General features: G+C 36.9%; 1 protein-coding gene across 1 annotated transcript in view; it reads right to left on the bottom strand.

The window, feature by feature from the left end:
* The window catches only part of nonC (serine/threonine-protein kinase Smg1), a 1,411,261-nt gene that overhangs the window by 293,672 nt on the left and 1,095,968 nt on the right, over window positions 1–21,621 (bottom strand). Inside the window, exons 62-63 of the mRNA XM_090378365.1 lie at window positions 8,565–8,719; window positions 463–684 (exon numbers count right to left, since the gene is read on the bottom strand). Coding sequence (XP_090234491.1) covers window positions 463–684; window positions 8,565–8,719 — 377 coding nt within the window. The remainder of the gene's footprint in view (window positions 1–462; window positions 685–8,564; window positions 8,720–21,621) is intronic.

The following is a 21,621-nucleotide window of genomic DNA, read 5'->3' on the forward strand; positions in this document are numbered from 1 at the left end:
TATAAATGAGTTACAGATAAGCAAACTTTCAATTCCTTTGTTTTTAATTCTTCCTTTTTCGAAAGTTGATGAACAGTTCATATAGGGTAGATAATTTCTCTGACATCAAACGACAGGCGCAAACGTAAATGGAATATATTCATAGATTTAAAAGCTTATCCATGTAACATAACACACATGGTAATTAAATTATATTACATGGATGATGTGCGCAATGAAAAATTAATTACTATAACACATGGTGATTAAATTATATTACACGGATGATGTGTGCAATGAAAAATTAATTACTACAATGACAAGCATAACATTTTAAAACTAAATGTCAATGAACAATATTTAATGGCTGTTTCTCAAACAATGATACAGAGATTATTAGTTTATAAAAGTAATGTAATGACCATTAGGTCAGTTTATCCAATTAAAAATTCCCATAAAGAAAAAAGTTAATATTTAACTCGCCTGTTTTCTGACATATTCAGCAATGAACATCTTCACGGGTTTAAACAACTGTTCATCATGGAAGAAAGATCCTTCTCGATCTACTTTCCTTGATAGAGCAGGCACTTGCAAATGGTCAGTAAAATCTCTGCACAAGTTAAAAAACTGTTGCATAGTCTGCAATCTTTTTAAGAAGAATATATCATTTAGAATTCCTCTAGTTGAAGAAAGGTGAACAGGTGGCTGAAAATAAAGTATATAAAGCATACTAAGAACTTTAAATACAAACCATGGTTAAACTGGTAATTTTTTAAATGGTTTTTGATTTTATGAACATCTGAGCACTGAATCTAGAAAATTCCCTATTTATCAAAGGTAATTTAAGTTCATGATGCATTTTGTGTATGCATGTTTTTCATTAGGTGGTTTTTCTGTGTGGGATGAGCAATAGATTTTCATTAGAAACAACTCTTTACTGCTGCCTGGCTAATTAATAAAAAAACTATAGTAAAAATATTTGTCCAGTTGAGGGATAGAATTCAAATCTAAATTATGCTAATCAACTTCAAGTTAATTATGCTAATCAACTTTTATAATAACATGATCCAAACACTACAGAACAATGACTTTTTTTTTTTTTTTTTTTTTTTTGTAAAAAGGAAAATTGAAAAGAAAAGAATTTTCACATTCTTTTTCTTTTTTTTTAATTAGTGCCATCAAAGAATTATACCACCTATGAAAAGCAAAGATGCACAATTCTTAATAACTACATGACTGAAAATTGTTAATAAAAGCATAAAGCTTTATTAACAATTTTGATCGTTATCAGGCTTAGTGACCAGCAAGACCTAAATTAGTATGGTTGATGAAATCAAATAATTCTACATCAAAAATATAATGCAAATGACCAAGTGGGGTCATTAAGTGACCCCGGCAATAAATATTTTCTATTTACTAAGTATATGAAGTAACATGACAGCTTTGTCAATCAATTTGGCCCTGGAGGTATTATGTATGGCTCATGGGGTAGAATTTTTTTCAACATGGTCTGTGCTTGTTAACAGGAGAGACAGCTTCTACAGGGATGGGACACACTTAAATAGAAGAGGTGCAAGAGTGTTTGCTGATGCTATTAAGGCAACATTAGGTGGGTCGGAAAACTGCTAACTTGGGGGATCCACAGACTAAAAGTAGCCACAGGCAGAGGTGAAACACCATACAAAGCTGCATAAATGTTAAACATAAAAAGCAACACAAAGCTACATAAACGTTTATTAGTAGAAATAACACACAAAAAATTAAATCAAACACAGTTGCTAAGTTAAATACTGGTAACGAAATAGTTCTGTAACATTAACTAGTTTCAGTAGATGCATATCCACTGAATATGCATTTGGTAGATATGCATCCACTGAATTGAAATAAGTTTTTCTGGTTATTGCATGATTAGCATATTGTTGACTTTATTACAGTGGCATGGTTCCTGCAAACAAACCGATTACACTTAAATTTTTTCATGGTTTTCTTATCAAAGTTCCTGGGGCATGCAGTACAACGAACAAATAATTGCATTCTATAATGGTTAACAATGTTATAACATTGATGGCCATGTGGGATCAACTAGGTGACTCCAATGAAGAAATAATTTTTTTAAGTTAGGTATTTAAATTTTTTAAGCAATTACCCCATAGAAATCTGGAAAAAGGGGAAAAACTCGATTAAAAAAATATCAAACTAAGACATCGAGAAAAAGATTGTAAAAAAAGTAGCGTTGGGGTCACACAGTGACCCTATCTAATCATTGGAAGGTTAAATTACTTTATTAGGAAGATTTATCAATATTTTGGAATTGGAATTTAAAGCAATTTTAAAGTACCCTTCTGTTAGGTTACAACAGATCATTCGAGAATGGTTCTTCAAAATTAATATATGTGATATAGTGCAATGGGAAAATTTTGCATGTTGTTATGAAATGAAAATAATGGTCCTTGAGGCTGTCACAGATATTCCCTCAGGCACGTCAAGCCGGACATGCTACTTGGGAGTCTGAAATGCTGATGAAACTGATATTCAGGTAACACTGAAGTGAAATGACCAGATTTCAGTGAAGTCTAGTCATTCTGTGACAACCAAATCCTCTGCTTGCACCTTCACAATGGTGGGACTGTAGCAACCCTGGGTATAAACCCCATATTAAAGTCAAGTAATATGGCACCTAGTACACTGGAAGTGACCACCGAAGTGCGAACCAATGTAAGCAGTGGTCCAGATGTGTTGTCCACACCACACAGAGTATTGCAGCCCCCTCTGTGTTACCAGGCAAATGCTAGATGGTAAACGATTGTCATCAACTGGTGCAATACCTCCACTTTGCTTATTGGAACCTTAAAGTGGTGGAACCCATGTTTAGTACTTCAGAGCAAAGCTCCAGCAACCCTCCCTCATCTCTTCCATCATGCAGTATGATTGATGTCTTCTGAGGTTATGATGAACATAATGGCAGGAACCAATGTTCCTTACAGTTCGAGGGTAGAGCTCTAAAATGGTGTTTGCAGGATGGCCACTAGAGAGTCCATTGGACTGAACTATCAGTAACTCTCTAGGAGGCTTCCAGATCAGCTAGTGTATAATCATCTTGTCTCAAAACCTGTGCTCCTGAGTTTACTCTTGTTCTGTGTCACCTTTTCACACCTTCTTATTCCACCGAAGTTTTCCCTTCTGCTTGGAAATTTGCTCCTATACAGCCAGTTCCTAAAAAAGGATAAGAGATACCATGCATCTAATTATCGTCCCACTTCATTTACTTCTACTCTTTCCAATGTAATGGATAAATCTAATAATTGCCAAATTCTAAACTATCTAAAACCATTCCATCTGGTCAATGATCACCAATATGAATTCTGTCAATGTCAATCCACTAGGAAATACTGGCTTATGTTATCCATCTATATAATATCAGTGTAGATACACCATAGTTTACCAATAAATAAGTCTACATATGTAATGTAAAGGCATCGTTTAATTTTATCGCATATTGTCACTGCCTTCCCAACGAGATACCAGGTATTGCACTTCTTCGAATAAATAATGCTCCTCTAATAGAGGAGACCACTGTTATTTATTCTCAGTAGGCACTACCACCAAGATGGTCGTTTCGAAGCTAGTTGGTTTCATCACCGGTGGACAGGCAGATACCCTAATAATGCAAATATGCCATCACGGTTGCAAAGTCGTTCCACAATATGAGAGATGCATGGTGTATAGAATGATACAGTATTTGAAGATTTAAATGTGCAAGGCATAATATGATATGGGTTTGAATTAACTATATAATATTGGTCTAGATATACCATAGTTTACACATAAATTTAACTACATACTATACCATATTATCCTTGTCATATTATCATATTGTACTATATCATATTACCCATATCATATTATGTCTTGTGCATTTAATCTTCAAATATTGTATGATTCTGTCCACCATTTGGCATCTCTCATATTGTGGAATGACTTTGCAACTGTGATGGCATGTTTGAATTATCAGGGTATCTGCACGCACACCGATGATGAAGCCAACTAGCTTCAAAATGGCTGTCTGGGTGGTGCCCACTGAGAATAAATAATACTAGTCTCCTCTACTAGAAGAGCATTATTTATTCGAAGTAGTGCAATACGTGGTATCTCATTGTGAACGCAGCTACAATATGAGATAAAATTAAATGATGTACGTATGTAGTAAAATTTATATTCGCTTTTATCCAGAGGGTAGTTGGTTGTTTGAACAAATTTCCTTCTGGTTTTGTGGAAGCAGAAAGTTTGAATAAACTTATACAAGAATTATATTCGAAGCTAGTTGGCTTCCAATGAAGCCAACTAGCTTCGAAATGGCCGTCCGGGTGATTGTGCTCACTGAGAATAAATAACAGAAGTCTCCTAGAGGAGCATTATTTATTCGAAGTAGTACAAAACCTGGTATCTCATTGTGAAGGCAGCCACAATATGAGATAAAATTAAACAATGCCTTTACACTATGCATGTAGTTAAATTTATGGTAAATTATGGTGTATCTACATTGATATTATATAGTTAATTTAAACCTATATCATATTATGCCTTGCATTTAATCTTCAAATACGTTATCCATCTATAGACAAAATCAATGGAAATGTTTGGAGACTCAAGCAGTTCCTCTTGACATTTCAAAAGCCTTTGAAATGTCAAGAGGAACTGCATGAGAGTGTTTCAACTGTGTTTGGCATAAAGTTCTCCTAAATTTCGATCTTATGGTCTGCTGACTGTTTTTTGTAATTGGATATCTAGTTTTCTCTTTGACCACTCACTGCAAGTGAGGGCAGACAGCTGTCTAACTTCTTCACAAATGCAGGTGTTCCCCAAGGTTCAGTTCTTTCTTCAACTCTTTTCCTCTTGTATATTAATGACCTTCCACTGACTGAAAATTCTATCCATAGTTTTGCTGATGACAGCATGTTGCATTCCACCTTCCAGTTTAAGAAACCTTGCCCTACACAAACAGCTTTAACTTCTCGAATATCCAATTCCCTAAATGCTGATCTCTAGTTAATTCTCAGTGAGGCAAGAATAACTAAGTTAATTTTAATCTTTCTAAAAGTCATTCCTGTCATATCTTATGAAAAGGTTCCTTCTGTTCCTATACTTGTCTTCGATGACACTCAGATTTCTAGACAAGTTAACACAGGGAGTATCTTGACTTCTAATCTCTCTTGACATATAGATGTCACAAATCCTCTGCACCTAAACTGGGTTTTCTCTTTTGCTCTCAACATTACTTTTCTTCAAAACAGCTGCCCACTCCGTACAAATTGCAAATTTGCTCTACCATGGAATATTGTTCACACATCTGGGGCAATACTCCTAAAACTAAATTCCTCTTCTCAGGCTTCTAAATTCTATTCAAAGGAGGGTAGTTATGTTAATTAATGACCATCTTTAATAAAGTCTCCCCCCCCTCTCTCATAGATGTTGTTTCTGCTGCATGCATTTTGTATAGAATTGGCTTCTATAATTCCCACACTCTCTTTGAAACCAGTCCGAACATGTGCCACAACTTGTCAGAATCATTGTACTGTCTAACTTCTTACATAATTTACATATTTCCTGAAAATTACAACCTACAGAAATTCTAATTTCAACAAGTATCTTCTTTCACCTTCTCAATGTTAAACCCATGCACCATACTAAGTTGTTTGTTTGTTTGGTTGGTTGGTTTTTGGGAGCATTAGCAACTAAGGCCATATTGCTCCAGGATATGCAGTGGTCATTCCCTGACCTTTCCGCATCCTCCGTATTTGGTGGTGACGGGCTCGAACCCTGGTCTAATCAAGAAGCGTGTGCTACGCACTGCTGCTCCTTCCCACCTGGCTACAGAGGCGCCATCGTATTAAGTAATATTGGTTCTAATACCTCTTGTGATTGGGGTCTTCATAAAAAAAGAAAAAAAAAAGGGGAAAAAAAGCACTTTCATAGTCATTTAAAAGTCACTGATTCACTTATATATTCTAAAAGTACTCTTTAATTCTCTGTCTACTTCTGTTTTAGTAATGCTATTGGTACTAAAATGACAGAGTGATACAAGAAAGTATTGCTTATGTTGGTTCTCTGCTGTAAAAAAAAAAAAAAAAAAATGGATTTTTAAAATTTTGTTTAAACAACCAACTACCCTCTGAATAAAATCAAATATTCATATATATAGCCTACAACCATCCTTTCTAATCCCTTATGTGCATTGTCTGACTACAATAAGAATGTCACAACATTTAGTTTACTCAATCTATTCAGAGCCTTGCACCTTAATCAGATTGCCTCGAAGGTTCTGGCTTCCAGACATTTCAATCTGTAGACCTGAAGTCTTTCTTGTTAAGAGTACCTCCATTTGTTCTCCGCCTCACTGCCTTCTCTGACCCACTCTAACAGATCAATCTTTCCTAAAATGGAGCATGCAGAATTTTATGCAGTAGTCGAGTTGTAGACTTATCATCTTGAGTACTGAATAATTACCTCCTTATCCCTGTTGGCAAAGTTTCCATATGTCACTGACAAAATCCCATTAGCTGTCCTAGCAGCCTTCTGTACTATTCAGAAAAATTCATGTCTGATTGAACAATTACCCCTAAATTTGTTTTGTTCTCTAGTACTTTCAGTGTGGTATACCACACAGTTGATATGTTAATCAGGGATTATTGCTACTTGTATGCAGTGCCTTGCATTTGTCAATGTTAAACCTCAGCTGCCAATTCTCAGCTCATATGTCCAATTTTTCTAGATCTTTAGCAGTAGCATACACTGATTACTGTCACTAACCAGCCCATAAACCATTGTATCATCTGAAAAACTTCAATACTACGTTATGCCTTCATTAAGAAATACTGAAAACAGCAATGGGCCCAGCACTGAACCACAACAGACTCCACTAATAACAAGAACAACATTGTGCATTGATAATCACTGTTTTCTCCCACTCAATTATTCCTTCATTTATAGCAGAAATATGAACCTAATGCCACAATACTCCAATCTGTACAGGAATCTTTCATGTAAAATGATATCAAAATTATTTTTAGAATACAGTTCTTTGTGCAACTTAATAAAAATGCATGCTGTAACAAAACCCTTAGCCAAAATCATATCTGTCTGCACAATTACCCCCAGGTCCTTTTCATTCTCTACCACTGTCAGTGTAGTACCACAGAGTTGATACGTAACTCTGGGGTTATGTAATACTTTACGTTTGTCAATGTTAAACTTCATTTGCCACCTCTCAGCCCATCTGCTCAACTTTTCTAGATCCTGTTGCAGCAGCAGCATATTGTCATTAGTGTCCTTAACAACCCTGCCAACCTACATGTGGTAGCTTGTTCCCATATTCCCTCTTAGCAGGGAAGGTGTAACTTATCCTAGATTCTGAGAGAGCACCATACTGCCAGGGTGGCAAGTACATAATGCATTTTTGGTGGTGATGGATTTGTATGTGTTCCAAGGCTAGCTCTATAGCATGCAACACTCCATTAAATATGCTGTCTTCAGGAAGAATCTGCTGGGATACCAAGTGTCTAGGAAGTCAGTGGCAGATCCATGGACAGTTCTGACTTTGAACAATCTGTGTAGACGGGCAAGAAGTCAAAATGTTCAGCTCGGTGTACAGAGTAGAGCTGCAGGACAGAAGATGGAGCATCAGCCTTCCCTCAGTTAACTGTTAAGAGAAAAGTCATAGGTTGGAGAATAACCATGCCAGGGTGGAAGGAGTTGCCTTGCAATGGGCAGTTGGCAGTTTGACAGATGTTATAAAGATTTTCATAGTGTGACTTGAAAACAGATGTAAACGTGGGATTAAGATTATAAATGGGGTAACTTTTTCTGAGTGCACATGTGATCGTCAAAACCACTAGCATGCCTGGTTAGAGATGTATCCAAACACATGATATTATTCTCAAAATGTAGTCCAATTCAATAAAAAGTGCCCAGATGCATTGCTACATGAGAATACTAAAGACTGAAGAATAAATTTCTGCCTAAACAGCAAAATTCATAAAAAAAAAAAAACCTCATGAAAACAATTTTATAGCAGTAAAAGCTGAATGTAAATAAAGTAAATTAAAAACCTTATATAATTATAATAAAACTTAAAAAAAATTATAAAATAGTGGATATTTATCTCTGCAATTTTCTCAATTTGCTTACCAGAAAGAGAAAAGTAAAAAAGTCAGACTCTATGAGTCAAAAAAAGACACTTGGCAACAGTGTAAGTGGATAAGCTGCAACAGTAATTCAAACAGTCCAACCTTTTTTGTCATCTAATTTTTGAATGACAGGGTTTTTTTATTATTATTTTTTTTATATTTATAACTAATCCTTGGCATGTTTTTCAAAGATAACAAAACTATGATCATGATTAAAATTTTGTTTCTGAATGGGAAATGATTTTATAATGAGTAGTAGTTTTATATCTTGCATTTACTACTAAATTAAACAGTAATTAGTGGTCTTCCTTTTAGAAACTTATTTCTTTACTTGTTTTTTATAAGGCAGCATTTTATTAGGCAATGTCCACTTCAAATATATGAAATGTTAAAAATAATTACAAGTAATGATGAAGCTTCTCGAACAATGTCCACTTTTTTCCAAGTTACAGGTGAATTCAATCCATCCAGTGCTGAAAGAAGTGCTGCTACATCACATTCTAATTTCACAAATAACCCATTAAATCCCATCAAGAGCATTTGGCCAGGAGTTAAATCTGTAAAATAAAACAACTATGAATTAGACCTATTAACATAAGCAAAAATAGTGACATAATGTAACGAAACTTTTAATATAAAATATATAATATTAAAAATTCAAAAGAAATTATTACAAGAACTGTAACATAGAAAAAAATTTATGTGGACATTTTGGAGTACAAATGCATTGAAATAGAAGAGAGCAGAATATATATGAAATATTTCAAGTCTAAGTAAAGAACACTGTACATTATCACTTGTCTTAAATTAAGCCAACACTGGAGGTGCTTCATTTTACTGAATGGTATGTTTAGTATTTATCATATAAATACTAAACATACCCCATACTTATCATATAAATATGGTAAGAGAATGAATTAAAGGAAAGTCTTGTTTGTTATCCTTTCTCATTCTCTTATTTTGAGTAGTGTCATGATTAGGTTGGTATCTTATCAAGTAAGATGTGTTCAGTGGATCTACAGGAGGAAAAGTGTCACAGTCCATGTTTGTTCCTTTCAGCTGAGGGAGAGTGGATTTCTTCTCCCATGTTTCTGGCCAAGCCACAGAGAGGCAAGAGCAGTGCAACTTGGTGGCTAAGTGGAGAGTAAGTTTAGTAGCAAAAAAAAAAAAAAAAAAAAAAAAAAAAAAAGATAAAAAGAGAGTCTTTCTTTTCTGGATGACTCTTCTTACAATTTGTAAGATGAATGTCTACTTTAGAAACTTAAGAAAATGGATGTAAACTATATAACTATTTAAGCTAACAAGTTCACTTTGTTATCATATCAATAGCACAGAGAATCACTTTGCCATGTGAACACATGCCACTTGGCAAAAGAGTCAAGAAACATTTAACACAACGTGCAGTTCAATGCATTATAGGATTGATAATTTTATACTGATTAAACATGTTAATTACACAATCAACTCAAAAAGAATTGCACTTATTACGTTAACATTAGTAAAGGTGAATATTACTCTCTACAAAATCCACAAATCATATACCATGATTTATGAATCAGGTTGCTGTGATGTTTGTGTGATGCAACTCTTTCATAAAATGTGACTGCTAAGCTAGTTTCTTTTCATCAATTACTACAGAGTACATCATGGCTGTAGCAGCATCATGTGGTCCTATTTGCTGATCATGTAACCTACTGTTGATTTAGGGCACTGCATTTTTCCTGCAATGGCATGAGCTGAGGGACTGTGTGAAAGAAATGCACAACTTTTAATATTTTATAAATACTGACACATATTATAATGACTGCAATTTCTTCTACAAGTATGAAAATGGTTACATAACAATATGTGATATTATACAGTAATGTAAGACCAAATTGTTAAGCTGAAAAATTTTTGAAATTTATACACTACAGAGAATTAAACTGTAATGGTAAGAGGAAAGTAATATCTGTAAGAGGTGTGTTCAAGTTATAAAGTCTCCAAATTGAATTAAAAAAAAAAAAAAATTGTGCAGTAAAAAATATTTGACTGCATAATTACCCCCAGGTCTTTTTCGCTTTCCACTTCCCTGAGTGTAATACCTCACAGTTAGTAGGTTTCTCTTCAGTTATTGCTACCCACATGCAGTACTTTACATTTTTCAATGTTAAACTTCAGTTGCCACTTCTCAGGCCATTTGCCCAACTTATCTAGATCCAGTTAGAGTAGCATACTGTCTTTACTGTCATTAACAACCCTGCCGGCACCTCTGTAGCCAGGTGGGCAGGAGCAGCAGTGCGCAGCACATGACCACCAAATACGGAGGATGTGGTAAGGTCAGGGAATGACCACCGCATATCCCCGGAGCAATATGGCCTTAGTTGCTAATGCTCCTTAAAAACCAAACAACAACCACCCTACCAACCTTTGTATCATCTGCAAACTTGGACATTTAAACCTGACATACCTTCATCAATATCATTGATAAATATACAAAACAACAATGGGCCCAACACCGAACCCTGAGGAACTCCACTAATAACGTTTGTCCATGAAGAGCAGTGGACACTGCTCTTCGTGGACAAAGAGCAGTGTCCATTGATTACCACTCTCTGTCGTCTCCCACTAAACCATCCCTTTATTCATTGTAGCAACCTCTCCATACCTCTCCAATTTGTACAGCAGTCTTCCATGTGCAACAGTATCAAAAGCTTTTCTGAAATCCAATTATATGATATCAAAATTATTTTTGGCATTCAGTTCCTTTGTGACCACATCATAGTATCCAATCAAATTCGTCACACAAGACCTCCTTTTAAAAAACCCATGCTGTGTCTGAACTTTTATTGCAATCTTGTCTAGATGATCCTGAAATGCTTCTTTAACCAGTGATTTCATTATTTTCCATGGAACACAAGTTAATCTAACAGGTCTATAGTTACTTGTGTTACCTTTTGAACCCACTTTGTGAATTGGTGATACATTTTCACACCTCCAGTCCATGGGGACCTCTGCTGAGTCCAAGGAAGCTCTCATAATTAAGGCTAAGGGGTTGCTTACTTCCTTTGCTGCTACCTTTAATATAATTGGATAGATCCCATCCACCCCAGGTGCCTTTTTTATGTTTAACTTCAACAATTTCTCCTCCACATTGCTCTCAGTTATTACAAAATCACTTAGCTCCCTGTCAGAGTTTGATAAAGTTCTGGTACTCTCCTCACGTGTGAATGTAGATGCAAAATACTTGTTCAGTTTATCAGCTACCTGAGCATGATCATCAATAGTCAACCCATCTATGTTAAGTGGTCAATCTGGTTCATCCCTTTCCTAGTAATCTGCCTTTACCTGCCTAACCTCCTTTGTTGTTGCTATTTGGTTTTTAGGAGCATTGGCAACTAAGGCCATATTGCTCCGGTAATATGCGGTGGTCATTCCCTGACCTTTCCGCATCCTCTGTATTTGGTGGCGTCGGGCTCGAACCCCGGTCTAATCAAGAAGCGTGTGCTACGCACTGCTGCTCCTTCCCACCTGGTTACGGAGGCGCCAACCTCCTTTGTGACTTTATTACAGACTAGTTTATATCTCCCATACGCTTCTGTGTCACCTGATACTTTATATTCATCCCATATATTTTTCTTCTCTGCCACAAGCATTAGTTCATCTAACATCCATTTAGGCCTCAACTTTGAACAATGTTTCTTAGTTGGAATGAAAAGCCTAGTAGCCTCCAAAATTAAGTCCATGAAGGCTTTCCATTTAAAATTAGATGTTGGTAACATCATCATCAGTTGGTCTCACTGTACAGAATTTAAAAACTGTCTGAGATCCCTCTAGTCACCTTTACTAAAGCAATAGCCCTTCCCTTTTGCCTTGATGGTAGTTATATCTTTAAATAATTCCCACATCAGTACATTGTGATCACTGTCACCCAGTGGTTCCTTTATCTGCAAATTCTTAATGCATGAATAATTTAACCCTGGTGAGTATGGGCTTGGCACACCCAGGGTCCTGAGCTGGATATAATCATATTTCTCTTTCTTGATGATTCCTTTCTACTGCTCTCTCTCTCTCAGGGTAACTCGGAAATTTTTTTTGGCCGGTGCAGCATAAGCCTCATGCTATCTCGTAATATATGGCTAATAATAATAATAATAATCACTCCTGACAATCAGATCAAGAGTATTACTCCCTCTGGTTGCCTCTCGAACACGTTGCTGTAGAAAACAATCAACGAATAAATTCACAAAAGTCTTGCTAGTGTGTGAGTGACCAATCCACATCTGTAAAGTTAAAATTCCCCATTATAACACATTTTGATTTACTGGCCCACTCTATTTCTCTGCACAATTGCTCATTATACTCATCAGATTCATTAGGCCCATAACACACACCTACTCTCATTTTTCCTTTCCCAGTGCTTAAGTCACACCAAACAGACTCAACATTGCATTGTCCACCAACATCAATTGGATGCACTTCCTTCAATTTTTTTGTCTTTCTTAACTATCAGCATAACCCTTCCTCCCTTCCTATCTATCCTTTCTGTACACATTGTACTCCCCAAATTCCAATCCTGCACTGCTTATGTCTGTGTGACACCATGTCTCTGATATCCCAACAATATCTGCCTTTGATGTCTTGACTAGCACTTCAAACTTATCAAATTTATTAACTATCTTCCTAGCATTGGTGTACATGCAAGTATACATGTACCTGTTTCTACTCTTAGTTACCCTAACACAGCCCATGTATTTATTTGTTCCACTACGACTGCTAGCAGTCCTGGAAATCTCCATTGCCTTGCTTTTCAGGCTGCTGCTCATTCTAATAGAAGCAGTGATAGAATCACTTTTGCCTCTGCCTGCGGCCACTGTTAACATTTTAGTCTGTGTATTCTCCCAAGCTAGGAGTTTTCTGACCCACTTAACACTGCCTTGATAGCATCAGCAAATATTCTTGCACCCTTTCTATTTAAATTACCCTATCCCTGTAGATGCAGCCTCTCCTGTCAACAAGCACAGACCAGGCTGAAAAAAATTCTACCCTTTGAGCCTTGCACAATCTTTCCAGGGCCAAATTGATCGACAAGGCTAGATCATGTCTTGTTTTAGAAAGGCTGGCAAACATTTCACACTTCTCACATTTTTTGAGACTGATGTATTAGAGAACTGCCCCCTTTGTTTCTCCCCCTGAGTCTGATCTTTGCTTCGCAGCTCTAGTCTGGGTCATGATTTCAGTTTAGACACAATTTAATTGACAATGAAATTTAATAAGATTAATAATATTTTTGATTAATTGAACAGATTCCTAATTGAGTGCTTCATATTACGCTATCTAATATGAACATGTTGCTGTAGAAAACAATTTTAGTTTTACTTTATACCTTACGCTATCAGTTCGAGAGATATATATGTTACGCTATTTCTTATTGACTATAATATGGCGGCTAGTTCAACAATATTCTTCAACTTCTGGGTACGAGGTTTTTACCGTGTTGGCCAAGGTTTTTGCATGCTAAGTTTTTATATATATTTAGTTGTTTTATTGACTTAATTGTTATACTAAATTATTTTCTATAAGCACCTTTATAGTCCTAGTCAAGCTCCTTGGTTTATTTGAATTTAGATAGCGATTTTGAAAGTTAATACTTAGTGTCCGTAGATCTTACAGTTCGTAACTTGATGGCATTACTTAGTATCGGTAAGGGTATCAAATCCAAGTTGCAGCTCCGCTGAACGAGAAGTATTTTAGCCATATTTAGCCATTTTATTGACCAACTGCTGTATTAAATTATTTTCTATAAGTAGCTTATAGACCTAGTCAGGATCCTCAGTTTCTTCTGAATCGAGACAGCGAGATTTGGGAGTTAATTAATACTTAAGTGTCCGTAGATTTACCGTTCGTAACTTGCCACCATTGTTATAGGATACAAAGGTTATATCTCGAACTAGATAGCGTAAGCTTAATATTGTATAGTATATAATATAATATTGTCAATTAGTCAGTAAAATCTATTAATCTTGCTAAACTTCATTGTCAATAAATTGTACTTTTTAACTATATACATATAACGGCTTCGAATACAAACGTAACATAAATAATTAATACATAATTGGATACAGAAATTATATAAACGGAACTCGTAGACAATACTCGATACTGAAAAATATATATAGCGTTATAACTGTGTTAGGATACAAAGTTTAGGGTTTTAATTTTGTACAAAATTGAAATTTTATTGAAATTAAATCGAAATCATGACTGAGACCAAAGCAGCAAAGCAAAAGGCTCAAGCTAATGGGAGTGCTGTGGCTCAGGGGAGAACTGAGTGGGCGGGGGGGGGGGCATTTGACCTCTGAAACACAGCCTATTAAAATGCACTGCTTCCTTGATGTTTGTGGAGCAATCAGGTACGGGACATGATATTGCCACGGGCGATGTCTTTATGTGTGCGCGATATAAGGAGTGTAAGGAAATCAAGTGACAACTCAGCATTGTTATGGGCCTATATGAGAGCTTGAAGGACAGGGTGGATGCCCTCGAAGGATCTAAATTGAGGGGGCCCATCAAGCTCTCAGCTGCCCACATCAACGCCAGAGCTGGCACTTGGTCATCACCCAACACAGCGGCAACCTCCAAGGCAGAATGCGCTGGTCCCACAGGAACTAGTAGTTGTCGGTGACTCCATTGTCAGGGAAACGGGGAACATGCTTTGTAAAAAGGATAGGTGGAACAGGACCAGGGTATGTCTGCCAGTGGCAAAGTTGATGATGTTGTAAAGCGGATATCATCTTTTAAGGGCACAAAAGGTGATAGTGTTGTACACGTTGGCACAAATGATATTAAGAGTAGGAGACTGGCGGAATTACTTAACAAGTACAGGTCACTGTTGGAAAAAAGCCGTGAATTAGGGTTGAATTTGAAAGTGTCTGCAATTCTGCCCAGACACGATAGGAGGGAGTATATGATGAGAGCCCTGTCGATCAGTTCGGCCCTGGAGGGATTGTGCAAGGCTCAAGGGGTAGAATTTTTTTCAGCCTGGTTAGTACTTGTTAACAGGAGAGACTGCTTCTACAGGGATGGAATACACTTAAATAGAAAGGGTGCAAGAATATTGTTGATGGTATCGAGGCAGTGTTAGGTGGGTCAGAAAACTGCTAGCTTGGGTTTTTTTTTTTTTTTTAGGAGCATTAGCAACTAAGACCATATTGCTCCGGGATATGCGGGGGTCATTCCCTGACCTTTCTGCATACTCCGTATTTGGTGGTGATGGGCTTGAACTAGCTTGGGGGGGATACAAGGACTAACAGATTAACAGTAGCCACTGGCAGAGGTGAAAGTGATTCTTGCACTGCTTTTATTGGAATGAGCAGCAGCCTGGAAAACAAGATGCACGATATTTCAGAGCCTGCTGGGAGTCATTGCAGTACAAGTAAACACATGGGATGTGTTAGGGTAGCTAAGAATAGGAACAGGTGTATGTATACTTGCGTGTACACCAATGCTAGGAGTTTGGTAAATAAATTTCATGAATTTGAGGTATTGCTCAAAACATCAAAGGCAGATATTGTTGGGATATCAGAGACGTGGTTTCACACAGATATAAGGAATGCAAAACTGGAATTTGGGGAGTACAATGTCTACAGAAAAGATAGACAGGATAGGAAGGGAGAAGGGGTTATGCTATTAGTTAAGAAACACAAAATCCAAGGAAGTGAAGCCAGTCGATATCGCTGAACAGTGCAGTGTCGAGTCAGTTTGGTGTGACATAAGCATTGGGAGATCAAATTGAAAGTAGGAGTGTGCTATAGGCATAATGACTCTGATGAGTATAATAAAAAACTGTACAGGGAAATAGAGTGGGCCAGTAAATCCGAGAGTCTTATAATGGGGGATTTTAATTTTCCAGATATTGACTGGAATTTGTGGGTTGGTCACTCACACACTAGCAAGGCTTTTGTAGATTTATTGGATGATTGTTTTCTACATCAGCATGTTCGGGAGGCAACTAGAGGGAGTAATACTCTCGATTTGATTATCAGTAGTGATTTTTCATGCATTAAGAATCTGCAGATAAAGGAACCACTAGGTGGCAGTGATCACAGTGTGCTGAAGTGGGATTTACTCAACGAGGTAACTACCATCAGGGGTAGAGGGAAGGGTTTTTGCTTTCGTAAAGGCGACTACGATGGTCTGAGACAGTATTTAAATTCTATACAGGGGGACCAACTGATGATGTTACCAACAGCAAAATAAAAATGGGAAGCATTCAAAGAACTTCTCTTGGAAGCTACTAGGCTTTACATACCAACTAAGAAATATCGTTCAAGGTTTTGGCCTAAATAGATGTGAGATGAACTAATGAGACATATGGTAGAGAAGAAAAATGCATGGGATACATATAAATTAACACGTGACACAGAAGCCTATGATAGATATAAGTTGATCTGTAACCAAGTTATAAAGGCGATTAGGCAGGCAAAGGCAGATTACGAGAAGTCTTTGGCAAAGGATGCAAAGAAAAACAGCAAAGAGTTCTTTACTTATGTAAACTCTAGAATGAAGGGGATGAATCAGATTGGTCCACTTGATATCGATGGTTCAATCAACTGTTGATGATCCTGCTCAGGTAGCTAACAAATTAAATGAATATTTTGCATCGACATTCACACATGAGGAGTTATTCAGCGAGGGGAATGCCAGAGGTGTATTCAACTCTGGCAGTGAGCTAGATAATCTTGTAATAACTGAGAGTAAAGTGGAGGAGAAATTGTTGAAGATAAACACAAGAAAGGCACCTGGGGTGAATGGGATCTATCCAGTTATATTAAAGGAGGCAGCAAGGAAGTAAGCAAGCCCTTAGCCATAATTATGAGAGCTTCCTTGGACTCAGGGGAGGTACCCATAGACTGGAGAGGTGCAAATGTGACCCCAATTCACAAAGGAGGATCAAAGGCTGACACAAGTAATTATAGACCTGTCAGTTTAACTTCTGTTCCAGGAAAATTAATGGAGCACTGGTTAAAGAAGCACTGCAGGATCATCTAGACAAGACTTCAGTTATAGCTCGGACACAGCATGGGTCTGTTAAGGGAAAGTCTTGCCTGACCAATTTCATTGGATACTATGATGTGGTCACAAAGGAACTAGATGGAAGGAATAACTTTGATATCATATTGTTGGATCTTAGAAAGGCTTTTGATACTGTTGCACATGGAAGACTGCTGCACAAATTGGAGTAGTGCGGCACTGGAGGCAAATTGCTGCTATGGATAAAGGAGTGGTTGAGGGGCAGAAGACAGACAGTGGTAATCAATGGACACTGCTCATTGTGAACTAATGTTATTAGTGGAGTCCCTCAGGGTTCAGTGTTGGGTCCATTGTTGTTTTTTGTATTTATAAATGATACTGATGATGGTATATCAAGCTTAATGTCGAAGTTTGCAGACGATACAAAGGTTGGTAGGGTTGTTAAGGACAGTACTGACGCTATGCTGCTGCAACAGGATCTGGAAAGGTTGAGCAGATGGGCTGAGAGGTGGCAAAAGAAGTTTAACATTGACAAATGTAATATACTACATATGGGAAACAGCAACCGCAGAGCAACGTATCAACTCTGTGGTACAGACTGAAAAGGACCTGGGGGGGAGAGTAATTGTTCAGGCAGATATGAAGTTCTCTGAGCAGTGCAGATGGGCTGCAAGAGTAGCTCGTGGTATTTTGTGAATGATATACAGGAATTTTTCTAGCAGGGATAAGTAGGTGATTATTCCCTTGTATAAGGCAATGGTCAGGGCACACCTTGAGTACTGTATACAGGTCTGGAGGCCTCATTTCAAGAAGGATGTAGAGCTGCTGGAACAAGTACAGAGAAGGGCAACAAGATTAGTGAATGGAACAAAGGGTTGCTCTTAAGAAGAAAGGCTTAAGTTTTGCAAATTACAGTGTCTGGAGACTAGGCACCTGCGAGGTGATCTGACTGAGGTGTATAAAGCCTTAAATGGTTTGAGCATGCTCACCGCCGATGGGCTTCTTCCTCTTGCTCGGAATAATCACCTGAGAGGGCATAAATTCAGATTGAGGAAAGACAGATGTAGGATAGATATGAGGAAATTTGTCTTTAGCCAGCAAGCGGGTAGTTGGTTGGTGGAACCGACTTCCATCCCTTGTTGTGGAAGTTGATAGCTTTAATAAATTTATCTAAGGCTCAGCTGGACAGGTATTTCGAATGAACGAAGGGGTGAAGTGGAAGTGTGTTTTTTTTTTTTTTTTTTTTTTTTGGCTCATGCTGCATAAGCTTGCTTTCTTGCATCATATGCCTCTACTAAATGCTAATATTTGCACCAACACTGGGAGTCGTAACTTCTAAAAATAACCCTACTAAATCTACTTAATACCTCTGTAAAACACAATGTAGTACATTAATTAACAAAGAATACGGTAAATATTAAAAATAATTATCCCTTTACAGCAGCCAAAAATCCACAGACTGTCCTCTTTTGCGACTAGAGCGCCCAAATTAATACAAATATGTAGAATTTAGTGCAAGATTTAATTATGTATAAATCGGATTTAAATGATTCAATAAATAAATTAGTAACGCTGTTCCTGATACATGGTCAGACATAGTCCCCTGATGAAATACCTGATCATATATCAATATTTATTTATTTTAGCTGACATCAGATCAAGCATATTTTCCTTACCTATATTCAACCATTTTCTAAATATGTTCCCCCTCCCATATCTGATGACAGCTATAATACTATCATTTTATTTTCATTTTCTATTTATTAGAAAAGAATAGCGAAAGCTTAAAAAGCGGTACTCACCTTGAAATTAATCTGCGATGGTTTACTTAGGTAGCGTGGTTAATGTTTAAGTTGAATTGTTAAATTGAAAAATTAAAAGGGAGGGAAGTAGGTAAAAGTTGACTGAGTTAAATAGGCGCAAGGAAATAGAAGTGTACAAATCCAATCCTTGGTTGTCATCGAAATAAAAGAAAAGAAAAGAAAAGAATAGTTAAAAACTGTAAGTGAATCTGGTGAAGCCAATAGTCTTTACGAGGACTTTCGTTAGTTAAAGAACATCTTCAGTTGGCAATGTGTGGGGAGAGAACGCGCATAGTATTTTAAGAATAAAAAATTATGCTCTCGTGATGCCGTTTTTGACATGTGGGAACTTTAATCTCGAGAGGTTCCAAATTGGGGAAAGATTGAAGGGGAGTTTAGAATTTAGAATTTTGAGGTTAGAGTGGTGCTTGTACCATTCAATAACTAGGGCTTCATATTGAAGTATTCTGTAGCTGGATTTTAGTTTAATGATGGAAATGGCAGAGTCGATGAGTGGGTTGTGGTTGTGAGTCTGGGCATGAGTTGTAAGTTCTGTGACAGATTGGTTAGACATGAGACTATGGAAATAGTAGTAGGCACGGGTGTTGGATGTTTTTGATGAGCCAAATTTAGTAGTGGTACTTCCGATATAACATGTGTTGCAGTTTTGTTGACAATTAATGAGGTATATAATATTATTAAGGTCGTTTGTAGGATATTTGTATGTGTCTTTATAGGTGCTGAAGAAGGATCCTAATTTGTTGTAGGTGGAAAAAACAAGGGAGATATCAGTGTTGTTAAATAGGCGTCGGAACTGTCCTGTTAGTTCATTGTGGTAAGGGAGGACTATGCAGATGTTTGTTTTATTTTTGTCTTTAGTTGGGGTGTTAGATTTAATTTTATTTTTAGCATTAAGGATTGTATTTAAAATAAGTTGGTGGGGTAACCTCTGGATATAAATTTGTCAGTAATATACTGTATTTCATTGTGAAGGTCAGTGGGTAAGGAACTATACTTTAGTGCATTGTGAATTTGGTTATATAAACCTGCCTTTTTAGTGTTTAGAGGGTGATGAGAAGCAAAATGTATTTGCCGGTGTTTGTATTTTTCCTGAAAATTTTCGTATTTAATTTTGTGCCTGTTATATAGATAGTAAGATTAAGGAAATTTATCTGATTATTTTGTCCAATTTCAAGGGTGAATTTAAGTCTATCGTGTACAGAGTTAAGTTTTACGAAGAGGTTATCAATAATGGATCTGTTGCCTATTACAAGAATGTCGTCGGCATAGCGCATGTATAGTTTTAGTTCAGGGGAAAGGGGTGTAGAATTTGGCCTTCAATGGCGGCTAGGTAGATTTCGGATAATGGGGCCGAAATCCCCAGTCCCATTGGTAAGCCAAATATTTGTTGGAAGATTTTTCCGTTGAATCTAAAAAATCTTGCTTCTAATAGAAGGGTGGTGAGTTCAAGGATATGGTCTATAGAAAGGGAGGTACGTTTTGTTAAGGTATCGTCTGTTTCTAAGAGTTTGCGTAAAGCTTGTAAAGTAAATGGAATATGGACATTTGTGTAAAGAGAAGTAACGTCATAGGAAGCTAGGATGTCTGTATCGGATATTATGATATTATGAATTTTTTTGAAAAGCTTGATTGGTGTTATTGATCTTGAATGTGGAAAATTTAGTAAGGGGGGTTATAATTTCGACCAGGAAGGCCAAATTAACATTCTACCTCTTGACCATATATCTGCTATTTCCTCAGGGGCTTTTAGAAGACAGCCAAACTAGAAGAATGTTTCATACACACCCTTTTCTGTAATCTCTATACCAGTTTTGCTAGATTAACTTTAGGTCTTAACTTGGTGGAAACATTTTTTGGAATAAAGTCAGTAAATTATATGTACTTAAATTTTTAATTAAACAGAGTGGTTTACAAAAAAAAGACAGCAAACTGTGATAGGAGACTCAAAGCCATATGGTATGTATCAGATTAAAATACCATTGTACTCACCTCCATATCTTGTGGTGGTCATTACCATATACCATATACCATTACCATTTTTCCCACCTGCTTTTGGTTTTATGTGTGTAGTTCTATTTGTTGTGCAGTCGTACTAGGTTTTTTTGTGGTGTGGTAGTTAACTTGCCGTAGGCAAATACAGTGGATTCCGGTTATTTGGGCCACCGTTTATTTGGGGCAAATCTTAAAAACAGAAACCAATCGAGAAAATAGCCAAGGTTTACTTTGCTTAACTGGACAAAATGCCGTTCAATCGGGGCAGGAGACCTCAGCACTGGAGATTACACTGCAATTGTCTCCGACCATACCACATAGTTCGGTCAGATTTCTGGAGATCACAACCATAAAACAATTAGCAGTCACCTGTTTATTGGGCTTTTCTGTTAGTGCAATCTATCATAAACGGATCGATCTTATTGAATTTGTGATAATACCGACAGATGGAATTCTGTGGGTTATTATGGTAAAATGTGTTTACTCTTCCATGGAATCTTCAATCATATAAAAAAAATAATTTTCAGAATCTTCTCTTCATTCCTATTTTTAAAGCTTTGTAACTCGTTACTCCGTTCTCACTTGCAGCGCATATTGTGTTACTTGCAATTTTTGTGTGCCGTGTTTTTTGT

This window comes from Mastigoproctus giganteus, chromosome 7 (genome assembly GCF_048544385.1).
Source record: "Mastigoproctus giganteus isolate SK-2022 chromosome 7, ASM4854438v1, whole genome shotgun sequence".
NCBI classification, from domain to species: domain Eukaryota; kingdom Metazoa; phylum Arthropoda; class Arachnida; order Uropygi; family Thelyphonidae; genus Mastigoproctus; species Mastigoproctus giganteus.